This window comes from Talpa europaea (assembly GCF_964194135.1).
Source record: "Talpa europaea genome assembly, chromosome: 1".
In the NCBI taxonomy this organism is placed as follows: domain Eukaryota; kingdom Metazoa; phylum Chordata; class Mammalia; order Eulipotyphla; family Talpidae; genus Talpa; species Talpa europaea.
Window position 1 is genome coordinate 101,928,555 of NC_140073.1, and position 26,497 is coordinate 101,955,051.

Sequence of the window (26,497 nt, forward strand, 5' to 3'; positions counted from 1 at the left end):
AAGCAGGGCAGGTTAGATGAAAGCACCAGAACAAGTCCAAGGTTCATACTGGCAGGGACCACAAGAGAGGGGGTTCGAGAGTCCCAGGAAGCTGGAACAGAAAGAAAGACCCAAAATTCAAAATGTAGCATACACTGCAACCAGAAGGCCAAGATCAGGGCTGACAAAATGCTCAAGTCTCTGGACCATCCTCTCCGTGCATCTGCCACGTGTCTCTCCTTCCTCCTTTGTTCTACCTCCAATATATATCCATTTTGGTCCTTTCTCCTCCCCAGCTGCCCCCAGTTCAGGTCATGACATGCTGAGAATTGTAACCCCAGACAGCTGCGGGTAAGTGGGGGCAGGAAAAAATGGCACCATTTTCCCAGAACCCATTGTGTTCTGATGCACTTCCCCCTTCTGTAACAATTTGACTCCATGGACTTCCATCCCTCTGCATATTAGAGTAATTTTGGAATATTTGCTGAGTATTGCTTATAGTTTTCTTATAAATTAGCTAAGAATTAATATCTAGTATCACTGTTTTGAAAATGAGTAATAGACCTTACTATAGAAATGGTGTGAAATAGAACTGACAATGACTGAAATCATTTTCAAAATAATGACTTCTTGTTGGAAACATTAAAAACTATAGAAATTGGCCTGAGAAAAACTAAACAAAATGATCCACATAAAATGAAACTAACATGCAATGTAATTTCTTAGGAAGTAAAATGTGATTGACGATTTAAGCTTCTTATGAAAATTCACAGAAATCTAGAGTTAGATTAAACTATAGATATATTAAACTATAAAAATTAGAATTGGGAAAATTTGCTTTAGTTGATAAAAATGAACACAAAGTCAGAGATGTAACAATAATATATAGTCCAAAATAATTGTGCTCTCATAATGGTAAAACCTAAGCAGAAATAGCAATTATCCAGATGAAAATAATTTTGATAAAATACAATGAAAATATGCCTACGTGGCTTAATGGTGCAGTATAGAGAACTGATCAAGAAATTAAATTGTTGACAAAGTTTGCTCTCTGCATAACATGTTATTATCAATAGTTCAGCTAAGTTAAATTGTTATGGTAAAGATTTTTTTTTGTAAAGACAACATCAAAATCTTTTGGGTAACAACTGATAAGACCAAAAAAGCACAATCAAAAAAATCAAAATAGTTTCAAAACATCCTACTCAGCATCCTACTTGGCTATGGGTCAAGATAGAGAACTTAAGAGGAAGAGAGTTGAAGTAAAGATCTATGCCTGAGAGTCGTTAGCAAATATGTGAAAGGTGAAGCTTTGAATATAGAAGATCTATGCCAGGAGAGAAGAGGACAGAGAATAGGAGTCTGGGAACCCCTAGTGCTTAAGGGACAAATAAGGAAGACATTGTAATGTGACACTAAAAAAGATGGTTATGTTTTGTCTCTCAAGGTTACACTCTCCCAGGTAGCAACATTTGGCATTGACTTAAATATTTTTAAACTTCTCTAAATTATAACCTATTTATTCAAGAAAATGAGATTTTGTGAAATAGATTCCATAGTGTTCTGGAGTACATAACAATCCCATTGTGATGATGTCCAGATGTCAGACTCACTGTGATCCAAGTGCACTGTATTTGAGGCTATATTAAATATTTACTTTTCCTACTTTTATTGTTGTCTGTAAAAAGCAATTTAGTCTGTTTGTCTTTTAGTTATTTGATAGAATAAAGCTCTTCTGGATGCCTGCAAAACATCAACCAGATTTTATATACCTAAGGCATGTACCACTGCGAAAAGTCCATCTCTTCACAGTTATTCAGATGAGCTGCCTTGCCCTTTTGTGGATAATAAAAGTTTCAAGAGCTGCTATTGTGTTTCCCATGATGGTATGACACTTCCAAATTAACTTTTCCTGTCCTCCTGTTTTTCTGCTTTATTTGGAAACAGATGAATTAAAGCTGGAACAATAGAGTCATTTTGAGTAATGGAATATGAATACCCTGGTAGAATTTTTAGCCACTAAAACCAGTGGTTATGATAGGAGTTGATATTATTTATGGATTTCAGTAATTCATATTAGTTTTGACTTTATCATTCTGAATATAGATAGTAGTTTGAACTAATTGAAGTTGAGTAGAAAAATGTAAGCTTTTAAAATTATCAAATATATTCTAGCAAATCCAAAAAGTTACAGGGATTTTTAAATTAAATTTCATTAAATATTTGAAAGCAATTTCACACATTTCTAAATATATAGTGAATCTGAGTGGCTAGAAATAATTTGTATTTATTATCAATGATAAAAATAGCTCGATGTTCATTCAAAGTAATACATATTATTAGCTACATCTATTTAAAGAAAAAGTCAAATACATTTTCCTACAATGCGTAAACAAATACTATGTTAGGGATACGGTAAGAAAAAGAAATGAAGAAAACAAAAGTACATTACCTTTTATATATGTATATCTTCAAATAGTTCTTTAAATTCACTTCTAATTGAAATTGACTTGTTTCTATTAGCAAACAAATCAATCTACATTTTCCATTTCTTTTTTCCCCCTGTTTTAAACCATTTTATTATTTACTACAGGTGTTAGCTCTGGTATTTGTAAGAAAGTTGATGGATTTTTTGTTTACCAAACGAGAACTCAGCTGGTTGGATGACTTAATGCCTGAGAGTAAGAAAAAGAAACTAGAAGATGCTGAAAAAGAAGTAAGTTGGAGCAAAATCAATATTTACAAAGAAAAGGGAAAAGGAACATTTGCACAGTAATAGTTTCTTACAAAACTAAATTATTGTATTCATCTTTGGATAACTAAAAATTGCTAGTAACTACAGGTAGTTTAGTTTGAGTAATGAATGTTTAAAATCATAAAGTTGGGTATTCAACAGAGAGAGGAAACCAAATTCTAATGGAATACACAAATATTTTATATTTTGTTGTCCTCCTAACTGTAAGATTTATTTTTCTGATTTCTCTCCCGGTATGGCAGAACCTTACTGATGCTTAAACACTTTCAAATATGGTCGTGCTATGATTACTCTTTGGTTGACTATGTGAGAAGACAAAAGGGGATAGTGTTGTTGGTGTTTTCTAGGGAATAAGTTTCAATTAAAAAATTAATTCCAATCAAAAGATAAAATTATTTTTATTTGCTATAAGTGAAATGCTTAAGAGGAAAACATCACTGACTTGATTTGCTTCAGAGTGATTTAAGATTGAATAAATGTTAAGAAACTTTTGGGATTTAATTACTTTCAAAGACTACTGATTTATCCTCTTCTGTTTCATATGTTAAAACAATTTGTTTTAACTTTTATGGCATATTTAAAGTTCATGTGTAAGTCTGAATCTATTTTGAAGGCTAGTAACCATAGTATTTTTTAAAGTGTATAAAAACTACAAAGAGTATATGTGAAAAAAAAAATGACCAGTGCATCGCTTAGCAGAATGATGGAGCCCATAGATTGTAAAACGAAGAACAAAATTTCCATGCCAATAGAAATGAAGATGATAGCAAATATTTGGTGAAAAGTATACATTTTTCTTTTCACTTTTCTTTTCCTACAAGGTAGTCAGTAAATACGTAGTTTCTTATCTACAGCATATTTTCTCAAACGATCGATGTATTTTCTCAAGCCATTGTAGTCATTAGGTGAAGTCAGATTAAGCTGCAAAGACCTATGAGATTTCTGCCCAGATGTTTCTATAAATATAGCTACACATTGTACGACTGTCTGGCATAACTTCACCTTTCCATAGTGTCCCATCACTAACAAATCCCCATATTTAAGGATTGATCACAATGATGTACGTTAATTCTTTATGAATATTTCCTCTTTCCCAAATATTGAACTAGTCATACTTAGAATCATACCTCTTGTAATATTAACATAACATTAAATGTTCTTAAGTATGAGATAGTTTTTTAAAATAATTCTTTTACTATGATATTTTGGGAGTCTCCATGTTTTTTTAGGGCTTTAGTAGGAATTGCTCTCATCCTCAGACATTTTTAAGAAAAGTATGACAGAATTTGGTATAAATTAAATGTAAATAAAGTGACGCCAGAATATAGATATCCCAAAGCCTCAAATTATCCCTTTTTAAAGAAATTAAAATTATTCAAGTTGAAAAACTTCCAAGAAGATTTGAATTTCAAAGACAGTTGTAAATACAAAACTCATTGACCAGGAGCTTCTTTTCAGTCTTTCTGATAGAGAATACTGTTAATTATATCAAAGCAGTAATTTATATATGTAATTTTGCTTCATTTTGCTTTATTTTTCCTGCTTTTATTGCCTGTCAAATGTTTTCAATCTGATGTAGCACAGAGTACCCCCAGCCATAGTCATCCTTTCCATAGATTCACCTTAGGTCCTGTCCATTATATGCAGCATTCTTGGCCTTCTAGAACTTTGTAAAGTTAACACACATACATACACACACACAGCATTGCACTTAATATGTTTCCATTTTGTCATTCAAGAAATTTTCATGTATGTCTCTGAAGCAGAAGAGAACCAGTTTGCATGGCTGCATAGATTATCGTACTTACATGTATGTTTGTTTTGTGTCCATTTTGAAATTTATTCATCTCAGATTATGTTTTAGATCCATTAAGATGGGTGTTTACTGTTTCTGATTATGAAGATAAAGATTTAATAAGTAAATATTACTAATTTCATAGAACTTAAGTTTTCTGAAAGAAGTCAAAAACAAAGATTTGTTGGGGCAAATTTACATCTGTATCCCTCAGATCTCAGTATGGAAAAATTGGGAGTCAATGCTTTGTAGTACATTAATGGGGCAGGTTTACAAACCCTAAAAATCTCAAATAGACTAATATGATGAGACTTTCATGTGATCCTCAGTACATGGAATGAAACAAGAGACCTAATAATATAGTGAGCAAATGATCCATAATTGAACATTAAAATAAAGTTCTGAAGAGTATGAAGAAAGATATTTCTTGTGACAACTGAAGAGAGAAAAGGAAGTTTAAAGATGCTCACTTTCTAACTTGTATTAGTATTGAAAGTGTGTGATTAGCACAGAGTCAGGAAGGTTTAAGAGGGATTTCACTAAAACTTAAATCCTGGTTAAGTTTTTGCATGCTAACCCAGATCTTGGTGTTTCATTTTTTTGAGGCTTATAGGCCCTACCGAAGGATGTGATCTTCTTACTGTGGCATCTTGTACCAAGGCCCAGCCTTCCAAGAGATTATACTTTGAGGTAGTATATGGGCAAGTTCTCCAGAAATGTTGCATTTCTGCAATTGCTCGAATTAATTGAGTAACTTTGATTGTGATCTGGAAAGATGGTAAATAGCAGAAATGTCTTAGCTCCCTGAGACTTGAATTTAAAGTAGGCTCACCTCTTGTCCTTTTGATGATAGTTACAAGCTTGTACCTTTATCCTCCAGGGTTTTCCTATCAGTAGCCCACTTCTGGTCTTATGGCATTGAGAAAACATTAGTTTGACCTTAAAATTCAATAATGAGTTAAGCAGAATAAATAGCTACACAGGCCAGTCCAAGGTCGCAGAGCTTCTGTTCCAAATTTTCATGTACTTCATGCATATGCATATGCATATGCTTCAGTTTTTAGAAAGAAAGGATTATAATCAGGATAGAAATGAATATTGGAACCCTGACATTTTGCACATTGCTCTGTGTAAAGGGAAGATTGCAGAATCAAATTCTGGATGTCCAAATGTGCTCAGAGTACCAACATGCCTTCCTACTTAAATATTCTCTAGGGCATTGTGCGCATTTGACAAAAGGGCTGCTATTAAAAGCAGAAACCCCAGCAGAATGTTTGCTGCTGGCTGCAGGAGAAGGCAGCTAATGTTAGATAAATCCTGGAAATTCAACTGTGAGCAGTGATCATGATATTGCCACCACTTGGTTTGCTGTCATGCACTCTAACATATATGCTATAGGGAGAAAGCCAGAGAGGGAGCAAATAGGACTTGTGATAGTATAATGCAGGATCATGAGAAAGTCCAGGAAGATGCAAAAGCCGTTTCAAAATAAGTGCAGTTAACAACTTACAGAGGATGTCTTACTGGTAAGAAAGATCAAATTGACTGTGGATTCAGAAAGCATGACCTAGTTATTACACAAGAAATTGTTATTTCTAATTGAACCTTGGGGTGAGGAAAGTGTGCTCTCCTTCCTCAAGCAGAGCTTTCCAGAATGTCATCCCAGGACCTCTGTGTATTAGTCACACCTGGCAACTAGTTAAAAATATGAATTCATGGACCTCACTCCAGACCTCTTGAATCGAAACTCTGGGGATTAGGCCAGGTACCTGAGTTCACAAGACCTCCAGGTGATTCTGAAGCATGCTAAAATTTAAGTTGAAATTTTCCCTAATCCTACAGAATCTGTATCTCCAGAATGTAATCTTCTAAATCCAAAGTTACTTCATCAGAATTTTATATTTTGTAATAATTTAGCTATGTCATTTAGTGACTCCGAATCAAATGTTTGATGAAAAACATACCTAGCATCATCTATATGAATTCTATAGTGACTACTCCTCAGTTTTTCTTTTCAGTTTTATTGTTGAGTGGTTTTACATATTGGCTCTTATATCATTGGAAAATTTTAAGAAATACCCCTAGTAAATATAACATATATATGTATACTGATATATATGAATGTATGTGTGTATGTAATGTTTGCATTACAAATGTTTGTAACTGAGGACAGAAATGATCAGCTGTCTTCAGTGCTGTAGACTTTGTTTTCCTCTTGGATGAAAGGCTAAAACCTATTTTCTGAAATCTCTCTCATTTCTTAAAATCTGTGAATTCTAAAATAAATGAATATTTTCTCTCTCTAATATTCTAAAAATCCATGTAAACATTAGCTCTCTGCTGTTGTTATTTACGCTCTGAGCTGTTTAAGGGCTCCTATGTAGTACAGCCTTTACCTGAGAAATGAACATAGTAACAGATGCGACCTGTTTCACTAAAGGTAGAGCATTTGCTAGGTGTCATGATATGTGAATCATATTTTTTATGCTACCACAAAGTCCAATTCAGATTCATGACATAGTTTTATACATAAGATCTTATTCATCAAACACAAAACAATTTGTTTTTATTATTTTTTTATTTTAACATTTATCAATATTTTTACATTTTTTAGATAATATTTGCTTCCCCCCACCCCCTCAGATTGAGTCCCCATAGGATTTCCTTCCCCAAGGTACCCGTGCACCATCACCACAGTCCCTTGTGCTCCTCACTCCCTCCCTGTCACCCCTCTCCCTTCTCCTCCCCTGAAATATATCTCTGGTTTACAATTGTCTGTTTTTGCTTTGTTGAAACACAACACAATTTGAATCCAACTTTGTTTTCCACTTCTAGCCTGTTTAAGCCTTGACTCCAGCCAGGCTAGTTATTTTGTTGTTAACCTTTCTACCCTTTATATTGAGCTATAAATGGACTATTTATTTTGTTGTTAACCTTTCTACCTTTTATATTGAGCTATAAATGCATTTTATTGGTGTATTACTCAGCTGTATCTCCAGATAAAGTGTATGGGTCAGTTTAGTATATTTACTAAAGGAGCAACTATTATTACTCTTTAATTCCAAAATATTTTCACTACCCCTAAAAGGTCACTTATGCCCACTAGTCATAATTTTCCATTTCCTTCTTTCCCTAAGCTTCTGGAAACCACTGATCAGCTTTCTGTCTCTCTGGATTTCCTCTTTTGGTTTGTTCATATAAATGGAATTATAACTGGCTTCCTTCACTTTTGCAAAATGTTTTCAAGTTTTATCCCTCTTGTAATTGTAGTATATATCAATACTTCTTTTTGTGGAAGAATAATATTCCATTACATGAATATATTCAAGTATGTATCGTCACATTTTGTTCTTCCATCATTTCTTGATGGACAGTTGTTTCCACTTTTGGAGTATTATGACTAATGCTGCTGTAATAGTACATGTTTTTGTGTGGCTATAGGTTTTCTTCTGAGCATATATATAGGAGTCAAGTGGTGGGGTCATATGATAAATCTGTGTTTAACGTTTTGAGGAACTGTCAAACTTTTCCACAATGATTGCACTATTTTACATTCCCATGAGCAAAAAAAAAAAAAAAAATCAATCTCTTCACATCCTAATGAGTATGAAGAGGTATCTCCTTGTGATTGTGATTTTAATTTGTGTTTTCTTGACAACTAATGATGTTGAGCATCTTTTCATATGCTTACTGGCATTTGTATATTTTCTTTGCAGGAATATCTATCCAATTTTTTTTTGCTCATTTTTATTTTTGGTTAACCTCCCTTCTTTCTTTTTTTTTTAAAATTCTCTAATTTGGAAGCTATATCATTGTTTGAACAGGTTAATTACTCTGCTGTTTGTTGAGTTGCATGAGCTTTATATATATATATATAGTTTGGATATTACCCTCTTGTTGGATTCATGATGTACAAATATTTCTCCCACTCAGTAGGATTTCATTTTGATGATTGTTTCTTTGTTTTGCAGAAGTTTTTTAGTTTGATGTAGCCCCATTTGTTTATTTTTTGCTTTTGTTTTCACTGCCTTGGAGTCAGCTCCTCCCAAACAACCGTAAGGCCAATGTTATGAAGTGTATATCTCTGTTTTCTTTATGTATTCTATGGTTTCAGGTCTTAGATTCAAGTCTTTAAGTACATTTGAATTAATTTTTGTGTATGGTATGAGAGAGTTTTGGTTTTGTTCTGTCCAGTTTGTTTCCAGCACCATTTGTTTGAGAGACTTTCCTTTCTACACTGTATACTCGCGATTCATTTGTTTAAATTAACTATTAATATGTGTGTACATTTATTTCTGAGCTCTCAATAATGTTCTATTGATCTCTGTGTTTATTTTTATCTTAATACTGTCCTGTTTTGATTAATATTTCTTTATAATATAGTTTGAAGTCAGAGAATGTGGTATCTCAATTCTTTATTTCTCAAATAACTGTTTATTTGGGGTCTTTTGTGATTCCATACAAATTTAAGTAGTTTGTTCTATTTTGTCAAATAATGTCATCGAAATTTTGATAGAGATTGTGTTGAATCTGTATGTAGCTTTGGATAAGATGGACATTTCAACAATGCTAATTCTTCTAGCACATAAGCACAGAATATTTCCCCAAGTCTAACAAGATACCACTTCTGCTGTTCTTGGACTTTTTTGGTGATCTTTTTCATCCTCTGAGAGTAGAGGTTACATCTTTCTTTTCATTGTATTCCTGGCACCTAGCAGACTACATGTTATATAGATCATTCTTTATATTTGTTGAATGGATTCATGAATAACTCCTGGATTATTCTTATTCACTCTGTGCCTAGCACATAATACATGCTCAGTAAATGCTTGAGTGCTGTTGAATAGATTAGTTTTTTATGCCTGCCTTTTACTGAATATAGCATTAACTGTCCTTCACTTATTTAGAAAAACGCTTTGACTATCTAAATTAAAAGATGGCATTTGAGGATATGAATATGAATATTCCTCTAGTCAAATCGGCAACACTTCTTAAATGTTCTTGGGTAAACTCTGATCATCATCCTTTTAACACCTTTACCATGTTGTAGAACTCACTCAGCATATTTTTGATGTACACTGTGTAAATGAAGTGCTAGATGGAACTCATTTTAAGGTACTTCTGATTTATAAAGTTAGGATACACAGTTAGCTTTATGCTTTCACTGTTTCTCTTTTCCGTATGATTGAGATAAACTAGGTTGTGATTGTCGTGACGGTTAGTGCCTGATTTGACTGCTCCTCCCCAGAAAGTCTCACTTTTTGGCTTCCTCACAGTGCTGCCTGGGATGCAGCCGGCCCTCCATTCCCAAGCTTCGGGGCCCACCCAGCTTCCTTCTGGCACTGAAGGCAGCGGCTGCTCTGCCACCCTTCTCTTCAGATAAGCATGGCTTGGATATGCTATCTTTAGAGGTGATGAGTTTTTGTTTGGATAGAATTATGACTAGTATAAAGCCCACACATGCTAACAAGCCACAGAGTGCAAAATAATTATTGAAAGCAATTTGAGAGAAAAGTGGAAAATCATCTGAGGGAAAAACAAAATTGTTCCCAAAGAGTTGGTCCAATTTTTTGCTGTTAAATTCAATCTTGAGCCTTCATTACAACCAGGTAACCTTAGCTCTGATGCCACAGTTCTTCAGCATTTTTGAATATTACTCATTAGTAAACCTATCTATCTAATTCCTTGACATTTTATTCCCAGTTGACTGGAAAGACACTGTATATAACAAGGTTACCTTTCAGTGGAAAACTAAGGAAAAAATTGCATTTTGCTTGTGTCTTGGTTTTAGTTAAATAACATTTGGGATCACTGAATGTCTTCTTTTTATGCCTCTCCATGTGACTTAAACTATTTTATATAAAAAGTAACCTTTTCTACCTGGAAACATACATGTGTTCTGCCTATGGCCTTAATGATATTTATCTAAATTAATATGATATAATGTGTTGTGTTCCATATGTAGTAACTAACTTACTTGCAAGGTATGACTCATTCTAGGCTGCAGATTAGCTGTGCTCAAATGTTTAAATGTGTAACTTTAAATCAATGGGACTGTCTACTTGCCTTGAATTAGTTTCAATAGTACTTCCAAATGACAAGGTGAATAGACATAACACCCAAATAATAGAGTACAGCTCATAGGTCTGTTCCACCAGCTTTTCCATTATTCCCATGCATAGACTGGATATAGATATTCTGTATGCAGCACGGCCAAGGTCCCAGCAGAAGGAACCTGGCTGGAAGGTTAGATGTATGTGGAAAGCACCCTAAGAGACTGACAATGCATTATATATCTATCGGTTAGCTGAACAGACTTAAGAAAACAGTTTCTTTAAGTAAACACATTTGGCAAAGGTTCTTCAGCATGCTAGCTGAAGACCAAAGTCTGTGTACTGATGACCCTACAAATAGCCTTGCATCCAGGAATAATGACATCAGGCAAAGGTCATGTCTTTCTGGAAACTGATTCAGACCAGTCAAATTAACTCTCTGCTGAGCTACTGAAATAGGGAAGCCAGTGAATCTCCCGGGGCATCTCTATTTCCTCTTTCCAGGCCCTATTTGTTCAAGGAGACATCTGTCCATCTCTATGCAACTTAAAATTCCATTTCTGTAGTTAGAGCCAATAGTGCTGACACTTTTAAATCGCCCCAAATAGTTCTGTGAACTTGAGCAATGCATACTAACCCATTAAAAAAATAAATTCATTAAATAGGAGCTGCAATCTGTAGATAATTAAATTTCTTTTTTTGGTATGTGGGAAAAGGTGCACTGTATTATTGAAAACTGAGCCAGGACTTTTCAGTAGGATAGCATAAGATGATCTTCATTCCAAACATATCATTTTAAAATGTTATATATGAAGACTTTGAATATATGAAACATATCCACTCTTTGGGAAAGGGTGGGATATTGTCATTGTGAGAAGAACTCTGAGGCATGAAACAAAGCCTAAGATACAACTAACTGAAAAGCACGTGTGGTTTTGGTCTAAATAGAAAGATATCTTCGCTCTCTTACCAAACCTCTAGAGTAATGGTTCTCAAACTGTGGTTCTCAGACCAGGATAATCAGAATCACATGGGAACTTGTTAAAAGTGTAAATCCTTGGCCCCTATGCCAGACCAACTATATCAGATATTCTGGAGGTGGGGCCCAGCAATCTGTTTGCAACAAATCCTCCAGGTGATTCTGATGTAAACTACTTTGAGAATCACTGTTCTGAATACATCTGCAAACCCCTCCTGAAAAATTTAATTTCAACTTTCTAACAATGAAACCAATTATATTACCCAGATTGTTGTACTTGCAAAATTTAATTTTTTAAAAAAATCTGCTTGGAAATTTATCATGTTTTATATTGAGTGACATGAAGGAGATTGTTGTTAGCATTTAAATTACTTTGTGGTATGAGACTCTCATTAATTACTTATGTTCTTGGTAGCTGATGCTTTATTGAAAGGACCTGTGCTAGCATTAATAAATGCAAACAAAGTGGGAGGTCCTGAGGTTAATGAGATAGTGAAACATTAATCTGTGTTTCTCCTTTAATGTAAAATGGAGAGTCATCAGGTTCACTTTATATATTTTACATTTGTCTTTCCAGGAAGAACAAAGTATGCTAGCTATGGAAGATGAGGGCACAGTACAGCTCCCATTGGAAGGGCACTATAGGTAAGATGTAAATGTAAAAACACACCCATTTGAGTAATGGAAAGTATTATCGTATACTTATGAATGTTGTCCTCTGTAGATTCCTATAGAAGTTTGTTAAGATTATCTTTTTTTTTTTTAAGATTTTATTTTATTTATTTATACAAGCACTGGGTACAGTCAGAAGCGCGGGAGGGCGAGAGAATTCACCAGAGCCAGAGCCGAGAGCAGAACAGGCAGACTGACGAAGTACACTGCTGAGGGGAGCAGCAGGCGGCAGGAGAGGTCTGCCCACCATGTGGGACCCTCGCCCGGTGGCTGGGGATCGAACCGACGCTGCAGAAGCTGTGGGCAGCTTCGCAACCCAATGCTCAACCACTGCGCCACCGGGGAGACCCTGTTAAGATTATCTTATTGTAGAAAGAACTGAGATTAAGATTCAGATCACCCTGTCTCAGTACTAAGTTCTGCCACTAATCGCTGTGTGACTATGGCCATATCTTAAAATGGATGGGGCCTGGGGGTTGTCTGAACTCTGAGAATTTACCTCTAAAAAATATACTTCCAAGGAGATATTCTATTTCCTGAGTTACAGCATTCGAATAAACTAGTCATTTTAGGAAATATTTATATAATTCTCCAAAATGTGGCTAATCTTCATGCACAAAGATTCAGCAAATTTTTATAAATTATAATAACAACTTTTGAAAGCATGTGCCCTAAAATTATATATATATATATATATATATATATATCATCTCAAAGTGCGTATGTATAATTTAAGGCCTTTCCAGTAAAAAAAAAAAATAAGGCAACGAGGACTTTTTTTCTGAGGAGGGAATTGATTATATAGGAAAGAATCTTCCAGGTCTGACTATAAATCATATTCTCTAGATTCTAAAATATAATTATCTGTTACTTAAGGGTGAACACAAGTATAAAAGGGGCTTTATATTTCTTTTTTAATAATTATGTTTTTCAAATTCTGTTGATTTAGCTGAATCAGTATATCCCCATGTGTTTTCCATAGAAACCTAGTTTTATGTGGTACCCTTCTAAAAGAAATTTGTGGATAAACAAATTTGGAGTGTTCCTTATTGCATTTCAGTTTGGAGACTCACTGTGCACATTGGCATGTTGAAGAATCTAAGCAGTGCTGCATTTTTTTTTTTAAGATTTATTTATTTATTTTGCAAGCACTGGGTATAGTCAGAAGCGCGGGAGGGTGAGAGAATTCATCAGAGCCAGAGCGGGGAACAGAACAGGCAGACTGACGTATCAGCAGTTCTGCGTACCATGTGGGACCCTGCGGGCAGCTTCACAGCCCAGCGCTCAACGGCTGCACCACTGGGGAAGCCCAGTGCCGCATTTTTTTTTAAAAAGAAAAAGTTTGACTTAGTTTAACCAGAATTTCCTAAATTCTTTTCCTTAGAAGAATCTTTGTCACACAACTCATGAAACCTACATAACATTCTTTTGGAAACTAGTTGATCTCATGCTTTGAGACCAAGGGCTGGAAAGATTAGACAAAATAAGGAACGCATGTCCAGGCTGGGGCTGGGCAAGGGAGCCTGTGAGAACTATGGTTTTGCTCCAGACCCTTAGTATTTCTCATAAAGGTTGAATTTGTTGCCCCCTTAAGAACAACCACCAATGAAGGTGAAGTGAGGTCAGCCTAGGAGTTCTGTAGAACATGATATTTTTTGCAAAAGAGTATCTTTTCAATGTGTAGTAGGAAGAATACTGTTTTCTGACTCAATGAAATTTTCCCTGACTGAACTTGTGATTATCTCTGCTGCCGTTGCGGTGTTTTTCTAGCCTGGGAATATTTTGGAGCATTCATTTTGAAAATCACCTACAGTTGGTGTCATTTTAACATATAAGAGCCCAGGGCCTCCTCTGGTGGCACAGCAGTTGAGCACTGGGTTGCGAAGCTGCCCGCAGCCTCTGCAGTGCCGGTTCGATCCCCAGCTGCTCCCCAGCCACAGGAGGAGGGTCCCACATGGTGCGCAGACCTCTCCTGCCGCCCGCTGCTCCCCTCAGCAGTGTACTTCGGTCCTTCTGCCTGCTCTGCTCCCTGCTCTGGCTCTGGTGAATCCTCTCACCCTCCCGTACTTCTGACTGTACCCAGTGCTTGAATGAATGAATGAATAAATAAATAAATCTTTTAAAAAAATATATATATATAAGAGCCCAGCATAGTACAGGCCCTGATATCATAGGCTCCCAGTGATTTGGGAAGACCTCTGCCAAATACACAATTTACATTCATTCATCCAGCAAATATTTGTTGAGTGCATACGAAATAGCAGACTATCTAGAACTTGGGGAAGCAGGAGTGGACAAATGTCAAGAATCTTTGTCCTGTTAAAAGTTATATTTAAGTAGAAAGGAGATAAGGGAGACAGAAAGTAAAAGATGATAAAGTAATGTAGTATAGTAACTCAGATGGGGAAAATGCAATAAAAGAAGTGAGAGCTGTGAGGGAGGATATGGAAATAGAAATTTTAAGTCAAGTAGTCAGCAAAGACCTGTCTGAGAAGGTGATGTTTGAATTGAGGAGGGAAAATGTGGTACCATGTGAAGGAATATTACAGGGAGGGGCGGAGCAAAGATGAAGCCCTGAGACAGCAGCAAGCCTATACTGTTCCAGAAAAGTGAGGAGGCCATTGCATGTGGCTGGAGAGGAAGGAACAGGGCTGTAATAGCAGGAGATGACTTTGGAAAGTGAATGTGATGACTGAGCTACACTGGCTGTCTACTGGGCTTTCATTCTGACCCATGGGAGCCACTGTAGAGTCAAAGCAGAGAGAGATCTACTGTGCTATTAACTTTGGGAGCAAAAGACTAAGTCATGAATATGCAGAGCCTGGTCTCTATCGTTTGAAATGAACTAAGAATACTATAGCCCAAACCAGTTTCTATAACTAGAATTTTTTTGTTTAGATTTTTATTTTTCATGGATTTTTTTAAAATAAGATCACTAGTCAATACTTTTTGATGTTTCATTATCAAATATACTATACAAAGGCATCAGACTGTTTCATTTCTATCACTAGATAACTGCTGTTACTTATTTAATGGTTATTATTTATTTTTGGTTGAACTCCTATGTAGAGATGATCCATCTGTGATCAATATTTCTGATGAAATGTCAAAGACTGCCTTGTGGAAGAACCTTCTGATTGCTGCTGATAGCTCAAAAGATAAGGAGTCAAGCTTTCCTTCTAAAAGGTTTGAATTCTAAAATAATGTGAAATTATACTAATCCCAGTCATTTTATGACAATTTATTAGCAAAAGAATCATATTGGTTTCCAAAACTGTTTTTGAAAGTGGGTAGAATTTGTAATTATGTTTACAAATGCATTTTTCAGTATCTCCCTTTCAAATGAAAAGCTCATCCCAAAACTATAATGGGAGGTTGGGGAGAATTGGTGCCATAAATGAGTCCCAGTGCACATTTTTGGGCATTCATTTTGGCCTACTTTAATAGTGGGATTTTATTCTATCCCAGTATCACCCACTTCCCAGGACTCTCTTAGATGTCTGACCACATTTTACACTCCCTCATTGTCCTTTATAAAAACCATATGGTATGTGCAATGGTGATTTTGCATTTAGTATATTTCCATTCCCCTATTCTAAATCCCTGAAAATCTTCACTAACTTCCTTATCCCAAACTTTCAGCTCCACAAGTTCTATTCATTCTTACTTCTCTATATGAAGACATTACAACTAGTTGTGGATGACAATTTTAAATGCATGTTGGGGAAAGATTGTGTTCTTAAATATCAAGTTTCATCACGAGATTTCCTGGTTTTTTGAAAATTCAGGATCCACTGAATTTTCCTGAACTTACATGTAAAAGTTCAAACCATCCAGTCTTCTTAGATGATGATCTGAAGAAAAATCTGCTATGCTAATATCTCGTCTCACTAAAGAGAGATTGAGGGATTTGGGACAGTGTTTAATTATTAAGTTCTTTTATTTCATGACCTTAAATTAACTTTTTCTACTTAATTTTTATATCACATTTTTGTCATAAGCTCCCCTTCCTAATCACTCTAGAAGCTGATTCCCCAAAGGTAAGACCCTCTCCCTGAAACCTATTCCTTGGTTGTATTTCCTTATGTTAAATGGTGTCTTCTAGAAATCTGGTCAGCCTATGTTCTCTGTGTAAGTTTTGGGGAGGCAAAAGGCATGGAGAGTCATGGGCTCAGATCCAGTAGCAGACTGAGCATTTATGATGTTTCTACAACTACTCAGCTCTTTAAGAGGGTTTGAGTAAACTTTTTCCCCCACTTAGCTTACACAAATGCATCATACTTAAATTTAAAAAATCTCCAGAACTGTTTTTAGTAATGGCATCAAATTTCAATATTGGAATAGAAGAAAATTATCCCTTTAATTAAGACTTTGCAGAGCTGGGAGCTTCCATTAACATACTACAATGCTTCCAAACCCACAAGTGCTATCTGGCTTCATGAGAAATATTTGGAAATATGCACTAGAGGCTACTTTAGATTTAGAGAACTATCTCTCTTGTTGCTGGTTTTTGTCACCCCAAAATGGCATGCTGCTTCAGTGTCATCTCTATCCCCAACTAATAGTGGATGTGTACAGTCTTCACCCCAGAAGTACTAGGGGAGTCATTCATATTCTCTCTCTCTTTGCCCCCCCCAACTTCTGACACTCCAAGAGAGTGTGAACTTACTCAATAGGCTCTTTCAAACACTTTGGTTGATGCTTCTGTCTTGTAACAGGACTTAAATATCTTCATGTATTTCTTTGTTTGCCTCAAGCAAAAAAGCAAAAAGTAATGTTTTCTTTTTTATAAAACATGCTTTTATCTTCCTTTCCCAAAGATCCCTGCTACAGTCTGATAGAATCATCCTCATAGTAATTCTGTTTTGCTAGAAGTCTTGGAAGAAAATCAGTTATCAAAAGGGTAATTTCTCAAAATGATTGAAATATGTGCTTATGGACACTTTCACATTAAAAATATGACATTTCTCTGATTTCTTAAAAAATGTGAACTCCAGGTTTATGGATTTAAAATAAAGTGCCTATCATGGGAAATATGTGAAAAATTGGAGATACTCAAACTAATAGATTGCTTTTTTCCTGTAATATTTGGATCCATGTTTCAAACTCTTACTCTGTTTTCCTTTGGTTCAACAAAAGTTTTTATGTCATAATATCTTAGTTACTCCTTAAAGTAAATAGTAAAGTCAGGTGATATTTTTTACTAGAAAAACCTAGATTAAAAAAAATATGTCTAGATTACTTCAGATAGTAGTTTGACTCTAGTGGACAATGCAGTGTGCTTTAATCTGATCAATTTAAATATACCATCCTGTACATTTTGACACAACTTATTTCTTATTCTTTGAACATATGTTCCCACTAACATGAGGTTCAAACTGTTGTGGAGTGAAAGTTTACCCAACTTTATCTTTTGATGTAATAAAATCTGTGCCTTTCCATATGAAGAATATCTCTTAACAGGTGGATAGTATCTTTCATCTTCCTGACAGTACAAAGTAGCAGAAAGGCTATGGCTTCTCGAAGTCCTAAACCCACCAATTCTAATAACAGCAATACCTTCCCAAACCATTGCTTTCTCTTGGTATCTGTTGGAGGCTTTGAAATAAGATGACCAGGAACTGCGAAAGTTTTGTACCTGCTATAGTATCCCTTGTCCAAAAAGGCTAAAGACTAGGTTACCAGGATCTGAATCTCTTGGGATCTAACTGGCTTCTGTACAATCTTTGACACCACCCCCTCTCCAGTTTTTTTTCCATCCTACCCCTTGCTGTGGACCCTGTGTGCCTGTCAGAGCAACCTAGATATATTTCCTTAGTGGAGTTTGGAATATCGGTTATATTTTATCAATTATTTCATCCACTTTTTGTTGTCAAAACATTTTATTCAGATCCTAACTGAAAATAGGATCTAAGAACTAACTGCAAATTCTACCATATCTATAAGATACCTAATTTGGATCCTAGTTCAACAGTTCTATACATACACATAACAAGCCTCTTTCTAGCTTATTGACTGGATTGGGGAAAATAGATCTCATTGAAACCACTTTGCATCAGAGTAGGTGAGCAACTGCTCTGCTTTATCAAATTGACACCATTGTGGGTGTGGTGTGATGACATGAATCCAGGGAGGTGTGACACTGTGCCTCTGAATCACATACAGTGTTGTAAACCAATGTTAACATCAATTAAAAAAAAAAATGTTTCTTGAGAAGGTATCTGGCAATGCTAGCAAAAGAGACAATTGGTTTTCTTGGTTTTTCACTGATGACAGGATGAGGCTCTGGGACCACCCTCCTTGTTCCTCTCTACCCCACTACCAACACCTTCTTCCACCCTGGGTTCTCCTTCTTTGATCTTGTAGACCTAGGTCCTCTCATGGCTGCTTAGTAAATGTTGTTCATAACCACTATTTTGTGTCGTTGAAAAATAACAGTGTCAAGGTTGCTTAACAGCTGGAAAGGTGGCAGTTCATTTGTCCTCTTTTGAAATATTACTTCCTTATAGTATAAATTATAACTCCTTAAGGCCAGAGATACTCATTTTACCCATCTCATAGCCCTGTGTCTTTGCAGAGTACCTGGCTCACAATAGATATGCAATATATGTGTATTACAATAGTATATAATAGACATTATATGTATATTTAATAAATATTTCTAGTATATTTATTACAATTAAAGTTTAGAATTGATTAGCATCTTAAGGAATGAATGTAATGGGGAATAAAGAGAGCAATAGTTATGCAATAATAACATTCAAGTCGATCATATTTTTCATAGATGTCTTGAGCTCTTTATAAAATTTCTGCTTTATCGTTTGATGCAATCTAAACTTATACCAAACCCCTGGATTTAAAGAAGGGGAAAGAACACTGATTTTAAAGAGGTGGAGGAGCTCAATCATATAATCACTAATTGCTTTGTAACCAAACAAGCAGTATGACCAAAGTAGGATCTCAGGAGGAAGCATATTTATGGATGGAGTTGGCATTCTGAATTTTTTTTTCACTGCTTGGTTACCTGTACTGCCACTGAGAATTTGCCCGCTTAACAAAAGGTTGTGTAGCAGACTATCATGTACATTGGAATTGTGTAGAGACCGGAATGTCTTTGTTCCCATGATTTCCTACATATAAGGTCTGTTACAAGTATAATCTGCATAAAAATGTTTCATTCAGTGAGGGCCCACACATACAGCAGTGCCCATACATAGCCTATGTGTGTAATAGGCTGTATATCCCAGATTTAAGTAATTAAGCTCTATGATGATTAAACAATGACAAAATCATAGAGGACACATTTCTCAGAACATATCCCTGTCATTAAGCAACACATGACTGTATTGTATCTTTCAGAAGATAGAGTTCATTGAAATGGAGAATACCAATCTCAGAATTCTGGCATTTGAACTACAAGTTTAAAGGCCATATAATCCAAAACTAATTTACAGATGAGAAAACCACATCCAACAGAGATTAAATAGCTGGTCCAAGGTCATGTAGCTCTTCCTTATCTTCCAGGACTGATCTTCAGATGCCAGCCCCCAGACTTCCTCCACTGCCAGATGTGGCCCTTTTCTATTGCCTTTGGCAGAAGAGACAGGCAGCCAGGTAGATCCCAAGGAAAAGTTAATTTGGAAAGTAGGGTAGCAGACACTTGTCATATGAAAGGAGCTTAAAAGTAGAAGAAAGTGAGTCATGCAGATAGAGGAGTTAAAAATACAGAGTTAAGGCTCTCAACACATCATGTGCACACTGTCATCTCTTCTCATGGAAGGAGAAAAGAAAAGGGAAAAAAGTTGCTTTACTCTGACCTGTAAGTAGTGTGTGCTGAGAAGTGTGGCAGGCACAAACCCGGGTGCCACAGACACTCGCTCACACCAGCTCTCAAAGCTGGCAGCGTGCCACAGATGGCAGAAGCTCCAGCACTTCTTACCTGATGGTGCCGGGTGGTGGTGACAACTGAGAAGGGCTGTTTCTAGCTTGAATTGGAGGAAAAACAATTTAAAAAACACAGTCTTAGAATGTGTCTAAGTTATTGACCATTAAGAAAGCTGCACAGGAGGCCTCAGGGAATAAAGGGTTTTTAACTGTCATATTAGTACTTGGAGAAGAGTTAGAAAGCCAAGGGTTTCCCCTCCATCAGCTATTTCATAAATTGATATTAAGGATTAAAGTTAAGAGTAGAAGTGGGCGGATTCTTCCAGCCCAGGACCTCAGAGACTGGCTATGGATCGCCCTTTGCGTCAGCGCAGGACCCACAAGGAGAGGCCTCAGAGGTGGAGAATTCTGCCCTGTGCTGGAACTGTCTGGGGAGTGAGCAGTACTGGCCTTCCGGAAGCAATGTTTTTGTGGTGTGAACTTCAGGCATGTGAGAAGATTATTTGAATTTTCCATGAAAACTACGTGAGAGTAGGATAAGTACACATGGGAAAAATATTGAAAAAAAATGCATGAACCAAGATGGTAGAGTACATTACCAACTTGCCCGTAAATCAAGTTAACTGGGGAAAGAGATAAAACAGAAGCCACTTGGAAAGGAATTTGTTCTGGAAAGAGTAAGGTGACAGTGAGGGTTTATCTAGGAAAAGACAGGACAGGTAGGACTAGAGAGCAGTGTGTGGGATGAAACCTGCTCCAGAGCAGTGGGGATGCTTCTGTCCACTCACCAAGATGCACTTCTCACCTCAAGTCAGGGTCTAGTCCATGCACAAAGGACTGGCCACTCGCAGCAGCGCCCAAAAATATCGACTGCAACATTTTGTTTGTGTCATTTATAATGTCAGTGCTATCTTGTGATGGGGGCATGACTGGCATTTTCAACAATCATCAATGATTCATTGCCCAAATGAGAACCATGGTATTAATCTTGCATGCTTTGGAAACTGTTTTCAAAATGTCTGGTTTTCGTTTTTTGGTTTCTGTTTTTTGAATTTCCCCCTTTCTGCAGTTCTTGATTCCTATCTCACTGAGTGCAAAGGATTTAAATGGTTGCTATCTATGCTTCTAGCATGAAAGAGCAATGCCTAAAGGCCCTTGTGGTGCGTTGGGGTTGATGGGTTTTGTGTCTGAACAGACAGCTCTTTCAGTTGCCCTGCTGGATTGTGCTAATACATTTCTCCTTTTTTCCTTTAGCATCGAAATCCGAAAAGAGAAGAAAGCTGACTCAGGGAAAGGTGTTGACAGGGAGACTTGTCTATGACTTGATCGTCAATTTATTTTTTACATATATATAAGAAGAGTGCCACAATTATTAATAAAACTGCTTTGATCATGTATTGTAAATTCTGTCTCTCCTCCCAAATCCACCTTCATACTGTAAGTAGTGCAATATTTGTTTCATTTCTGTGTTTAAACTTCTGAGCAGTGAGACACCCTTGTGAGCATATACAACAGCTAATGCAAGAATCTGTGAGTTCCTTGCTGTGTGTTAGACATTTATAAACACTGGATTCTTGTCAGTTTTATGAGAGCAATAGCTTTCTTAAAGAGATAAGTCATATCTACCTAGTTTATATTTTCCTATATTAGTTATCTGAAGATACCTGATAATTTCATTCAGAAGAACTTTGAAAGGTAATCTTAACTTCTTTTAATAGCTCAGCATAAGTGACTTGTTTCAAAAGACCCAAATCAAAAGTTAGTTTGAAAGCATTTTTAATAATTGTATTTATGCATTTCCTTGATTTAATATGATACATTTAATACTTAAGAATTTATATGTAACGAAACTCAGTCATTTCAAAAATATATAGAAAGCTGTTCACAACTTGTGTAAGAAAAAGAATCAGACACTAATGCAAAGAGTCAAATGGTATTTGCTTAAAATTTAAGTTGTGATTATTTGATCAAATACTAGGCTTGTATGAAATGCTTTAGGAAAACTTTCTAAGTTTTGTGAGATTTTCAATATAAACCTTTATCAGAAATGTGCTGTTAAATTTCTCTCCCATTGACAGCAGATGTTTTCCAAATGAACCTATTATATACATACTCGTGGAACACCACATGGTGAATCATTGTACGTGCAATTCCACTTCTGTATAGTTACTCTGCTGCTAAAGGTCATACACTGCTTAAGGCTGCTTCTGAATCATGTTCTCATGTTAGACCGACAGGTCTCCAATTGGACTTTTTTTCTGCAAAGCTCTTTTCCACTTTTTGACTAAATGCATGTTATAGAAAAATAATGTTTTCAATAAAAATTTCAGATTCTGTTTGAGAAAGTTCTGTAGATATTTCAATCCATATAAAATAATCCATCTTTACGCAGTTTATACAAGAAAAAAGGAAAGCTATGAATTTTTGAGAATTATTAAAAATACAGTATTTCATTTCATTTTAGATGAATGTAAAGTTAACAAAGAATAAATCTCATAGTGCTCTTGTTTCCTAATAATGACCAGTGATCATCAGTTGTACAATACTTCAGTGTCCAAATTTATAATAACTCAGAGCCCTGTCACTTTTCCAAACAATTACAGAATCTATTTATAAATTTACCCCAAAAGTTAAAAAAAAAGCCTCTCGTGATTAATCTCATGAAGGGAAAAATCAACATTAGGTTCAAACTTTTGCTATCTTCTGAAAAATTCCTCTCACAATGTTTTAAGGAACAATCTCTTTGATGGAACATAAATGTAAAAAGAAAAAAATGAGAAGAATTTGCAGTTAATAAAGTTTGTGTTTAAAATAAATGCCAAGGAAAAGTACAGAAACTTTCTGTCCCAATAGTGTTGACTTTGTGTATTTTATAATACAGATACTACATTGTAAACATTTCCATTGTTTTACGATTTAGACTAGCTGCACATGCCAGTCAATCCCCAAAGCAGCCTCCTCGTGTTTTAATATGCTAACAACTGTTCTGTTAAAAGTGATCATCGTGAATTGAAACCTTCACATGATCATCTATTTGAATAAGCAATCATATTCTATGAAATTCTGTATTTCTCAGTATTTTTATAGTCACTTTGTTCTTGTGTGAATTTTAATGCTCTCCCTATGTTAATCCTAATATTTTGAAATCATATAAAAATAAGAAAAAAATGTAGTGTTATATATTTCTTCCTAATTTCAGATTCCTGGTCAAAATTACTGAATATCTTGAATGTAATTTATTGCAAAGTTTAAGTAATGTGTAAATGTGACTAGGATATTGTGTTTTTCACAACTGAGAAATGTTATGTGGAAATAAATATTTATCCTCACTAATTTCCTTGCACATTTTAAATTGTGATGCAAAGAGTTGTGTCTTTTTTGTCCTTAATTTTAACCAGTAAGTCAATATAGAACACTTTGGTTGTTTGAAGCATATTTAAATTTAGATACTAGTCGTCTTAAGAAAAGTTGGTGATGGAGACATTTCAAGAATTTGAACTATATGGACAGAAAATTCTTCTCTATCAGGAAGTGTCTCTTTATCTTCATAGAAAGGATTTGGAGGTGAGTGGCATTATCACCATGACCAGTCAAAGTTTCCAAATTCTTAAGATTCTCCTTGTTAGAATTCTTTAGACCTCTTTTTGTAACCCCCATAGGAAGAACATTTCCTAACATTTATCTCCTGCCTTTTGTTGCAATCGGTCCAATGGCACATGATCCTTTTGTTGCCATCTGGCTGTAGGTTGTGGCCATAACTGTGCTAGGAACTCTATTGTACTAGGTAGTATTTTTCTCTTAAACTTTGAGTTTATTTTGTAATTGCTACCATTTAACAGCCCTTGATCATGAGAATGTTTCCCCTAAATATAATGTGAATATCTGCTTGGTGTATGTGGCCTGATGGAAAGAAAGGCTCTGCTGATGATTCACAGGTACCTTGTATTTCAACACAATCCCTGGATCTTGTAGGATTTTTCTTAGCTGCTCAAAGTGTAGCTTATTCTTTTCCTATTTGCACCGGCCTACTTCTGTTTCTTTTTAACTTATAGCCTATCTGCTCCAGGGCATTTGAAGATCTTATTATCATTGCAAGATTGCTCTACAAATTTTTCAGTACATCTATTTCTTATTTTCATATAATGAAATTAAGTTAGATTATAACTATTTGAAAATTTTAGGAGAGCATTTTGGATAATGTGGTGGTTCTCTAAATAGCTACTCTGAGTGGTTACTTGTAATTAGGTCACTTGAAGAGACCCATTATTCAAGGATTACTGCAGTACTTTATTTCAGAAATCTTTTGGGATGTTCTTCTCACCTACAGTCAATGATACAACTAACAGTTCATTACAAATGAAAAATGACACTGCTGTTTATACTGCAACATTTGAAATCAATGTTATAAAAAGAAATAGCATATAAGTTAGGATGAAAATGGGAAAGGAAACCTCTCCTCTGAACTGCAAAAATTCTCAAAACATGTCAGTATTAAAGTAAAATGTTAAGATATGGAGTCTTACTGGAGCCTGCCATATTTGATGTCTGCTACTGTATTTGGTACCCAACAAACAGCCCAGTATGGTGAAGATAGTGAAGTGTTAGAAGGGTAGTGGAAACCAAGGAGAAATAATCAAACAACTCACTTCTGAATTGTGGGACTTCTTGAGAAGTTTCAAAGTTGGGACTATAAGAAAGTAAAAATCTGCTATCTGAAAACATGCTTGACAAGAGGTTTATTTTATGAAAATGACTCTAAAAGCTGAATAGAAGTCACTTTGACTATTTATCTGTAAACTCTCTATGAGCTTCTAGGAAGACCTAATCTCCTTATCTATTTTCCTGGAGAAAGCAGCCCTTTGTTTTCCCCAGTAAGTGCCCTAACTGAATTGCTGCTTTCTTGCCCAGTCTCTCTTGTGCTAAGCTGTTTAAGATGGCATCTAAACCCATGTGGGCTGCTCAGTCACTCTGGGTCTCTCCCATGTATACAGAAGGTATGCATGTTATTATTAGATCTCTATATGACTTTTTCTTTTAAATAAAAAAGAAAGAAGAAGTGCAAACATGAGTTGGAGACATTAAACATGTTAAAATCTATATTAGCATATTCAAATATTTCCATTAAGAATTCTGAGTAATGGGGCCTCCCCGGTGGCACAGCAGATTGAGCACAGCTCTGTGAAGCTGTCTGCAGCCTCTGCAGCGCCGGTTCGATTCCCGGCTGGCCAGGGAGAATCCCACATGGTGCAGTAGACCTCTCCTGTCTTGCCCGCTGCTCCGCTCAGCAGTGCTTTCAGTCTGTCTGCTTGTTCTGTTCCCCGCTCTGTCTCTGGTGAATCCTCTCACCCTCCCGCACTCTGGCCTGTACCCCAGCTCTTGTATAAATAAAAATAAATCCAAAAAAAAAAAAAAAGAATTCTGAGTAGTGGAGAGGTAAGAATATTTGGCAAGATTAATCTGACAGCATAATAGAGAATATAGTGGGGGAAAAGTGGAATCATTTCCTTAGGGATCCCATTTTCAGGATGACTCTCAGAAGCTCAAACCAAAATCACTGTGAGTAGTCTGTAAGTTTCTATAATGATTGAAATCAGACAGGCTCAAACATATTCCTTGGATATTTAAGAAGTAACTCCAGATACAATAGCTTTATTATAAACTATTGTATGTAGAGCTTTCTTTTATATACTATGTTTAGAATTCTATTTGAAAAAAAAAAAAAGTCCTCTAAAGAACATGATATCAACAGTGAGCCTGAGACTATTGAGGAAATCTAGATGATTCAGCTAATCACTAACTCACCCAAGTCCAGAAACTACCTTCTCCCTGTCCACTTTTTCATCTTACCCAGCTCATTCATTTTCACCAGGGACTTAGCTTTGTATCTAGGTGCCCTTGCCTTCTGATATGTGCAGTGTCATGGATTTCAGCCATGTGACTTATTTCGTCCAGTTTTCTAAGTACTTAAATGTAGGGATAGTGTTTTACCCATCCGGAGTAGCTCTACAGAGCCTGGTTCTGTTCTCTGCTCTTTATCCAGCCAGCAAGGCTGTGGACTGAATCATAAATAAAATATATTGGAAAATGTTGCTGCTCAGTTTATTAAGAATGATTAAAGATCCAAAAAGGTTTTTCACTGACATGTCAATATTGGAACAAAGACAAATGCTTGTTGAGCATCTTGATGATGCCCAGTACCTGGAGACACAGATGCCTGAGGTGAGAACCTGTGCAATGGATAGAGTCATCAAGCCAGAAAAAGAGCTAAATAGTTGTGAATAGGAGGTGCCAGGCATAGTATATATAAATCTTCACAGCAATGCAACAATTCTGTGAAGTAGATATTTTTGCACTTCTTTCAAGTTAAGAAACTGGGTTTC

At 35.9% G+C, this 26,497-nt stretch overlaps 1 protein-coding gene across 8 annotated transcripts in view; it reads left to right on the forward strand.

Annotated features, from left to right (window-relative positions):
• The window catches only part of SLC4A10 (solute carrier family 4 member 10), a gene marked incomplete at both ends in the record, with an annotated part of 269,813 nt that extends 248,375 nt beyond the window's left edge, over positions 1-21,438 (forward strand). For all 8 annotated transcript variants that reach the window (XM_084240237.1, XM_084240240.1, XM_084240238.1 and 5 more), the window contains 5 exons: positions 1,692-1,865; positions 2,573-2,695; positions 12,139-12,206; positions 15,303-15,419; positions 21,372-21,438. In XM_084240237.1, the coding sequence (XP_084096363.1) occupies positions 1,692-1,865; positions 2,573-2,695; positions 12,139-12,206; positions 15,303-15,419; positions 21,372-21,438 (549 nt within the window). The remainder of the gene's footprint in view (positions 1-1,691; positions 1,866-2,572; positions 2,696-12,138; positions 12,207-15,302; positions 15,420-21,371) is intronic.
• Between the last annotated feature and the right edge of the window lie 5,059 nt (positions 21,439-26,497).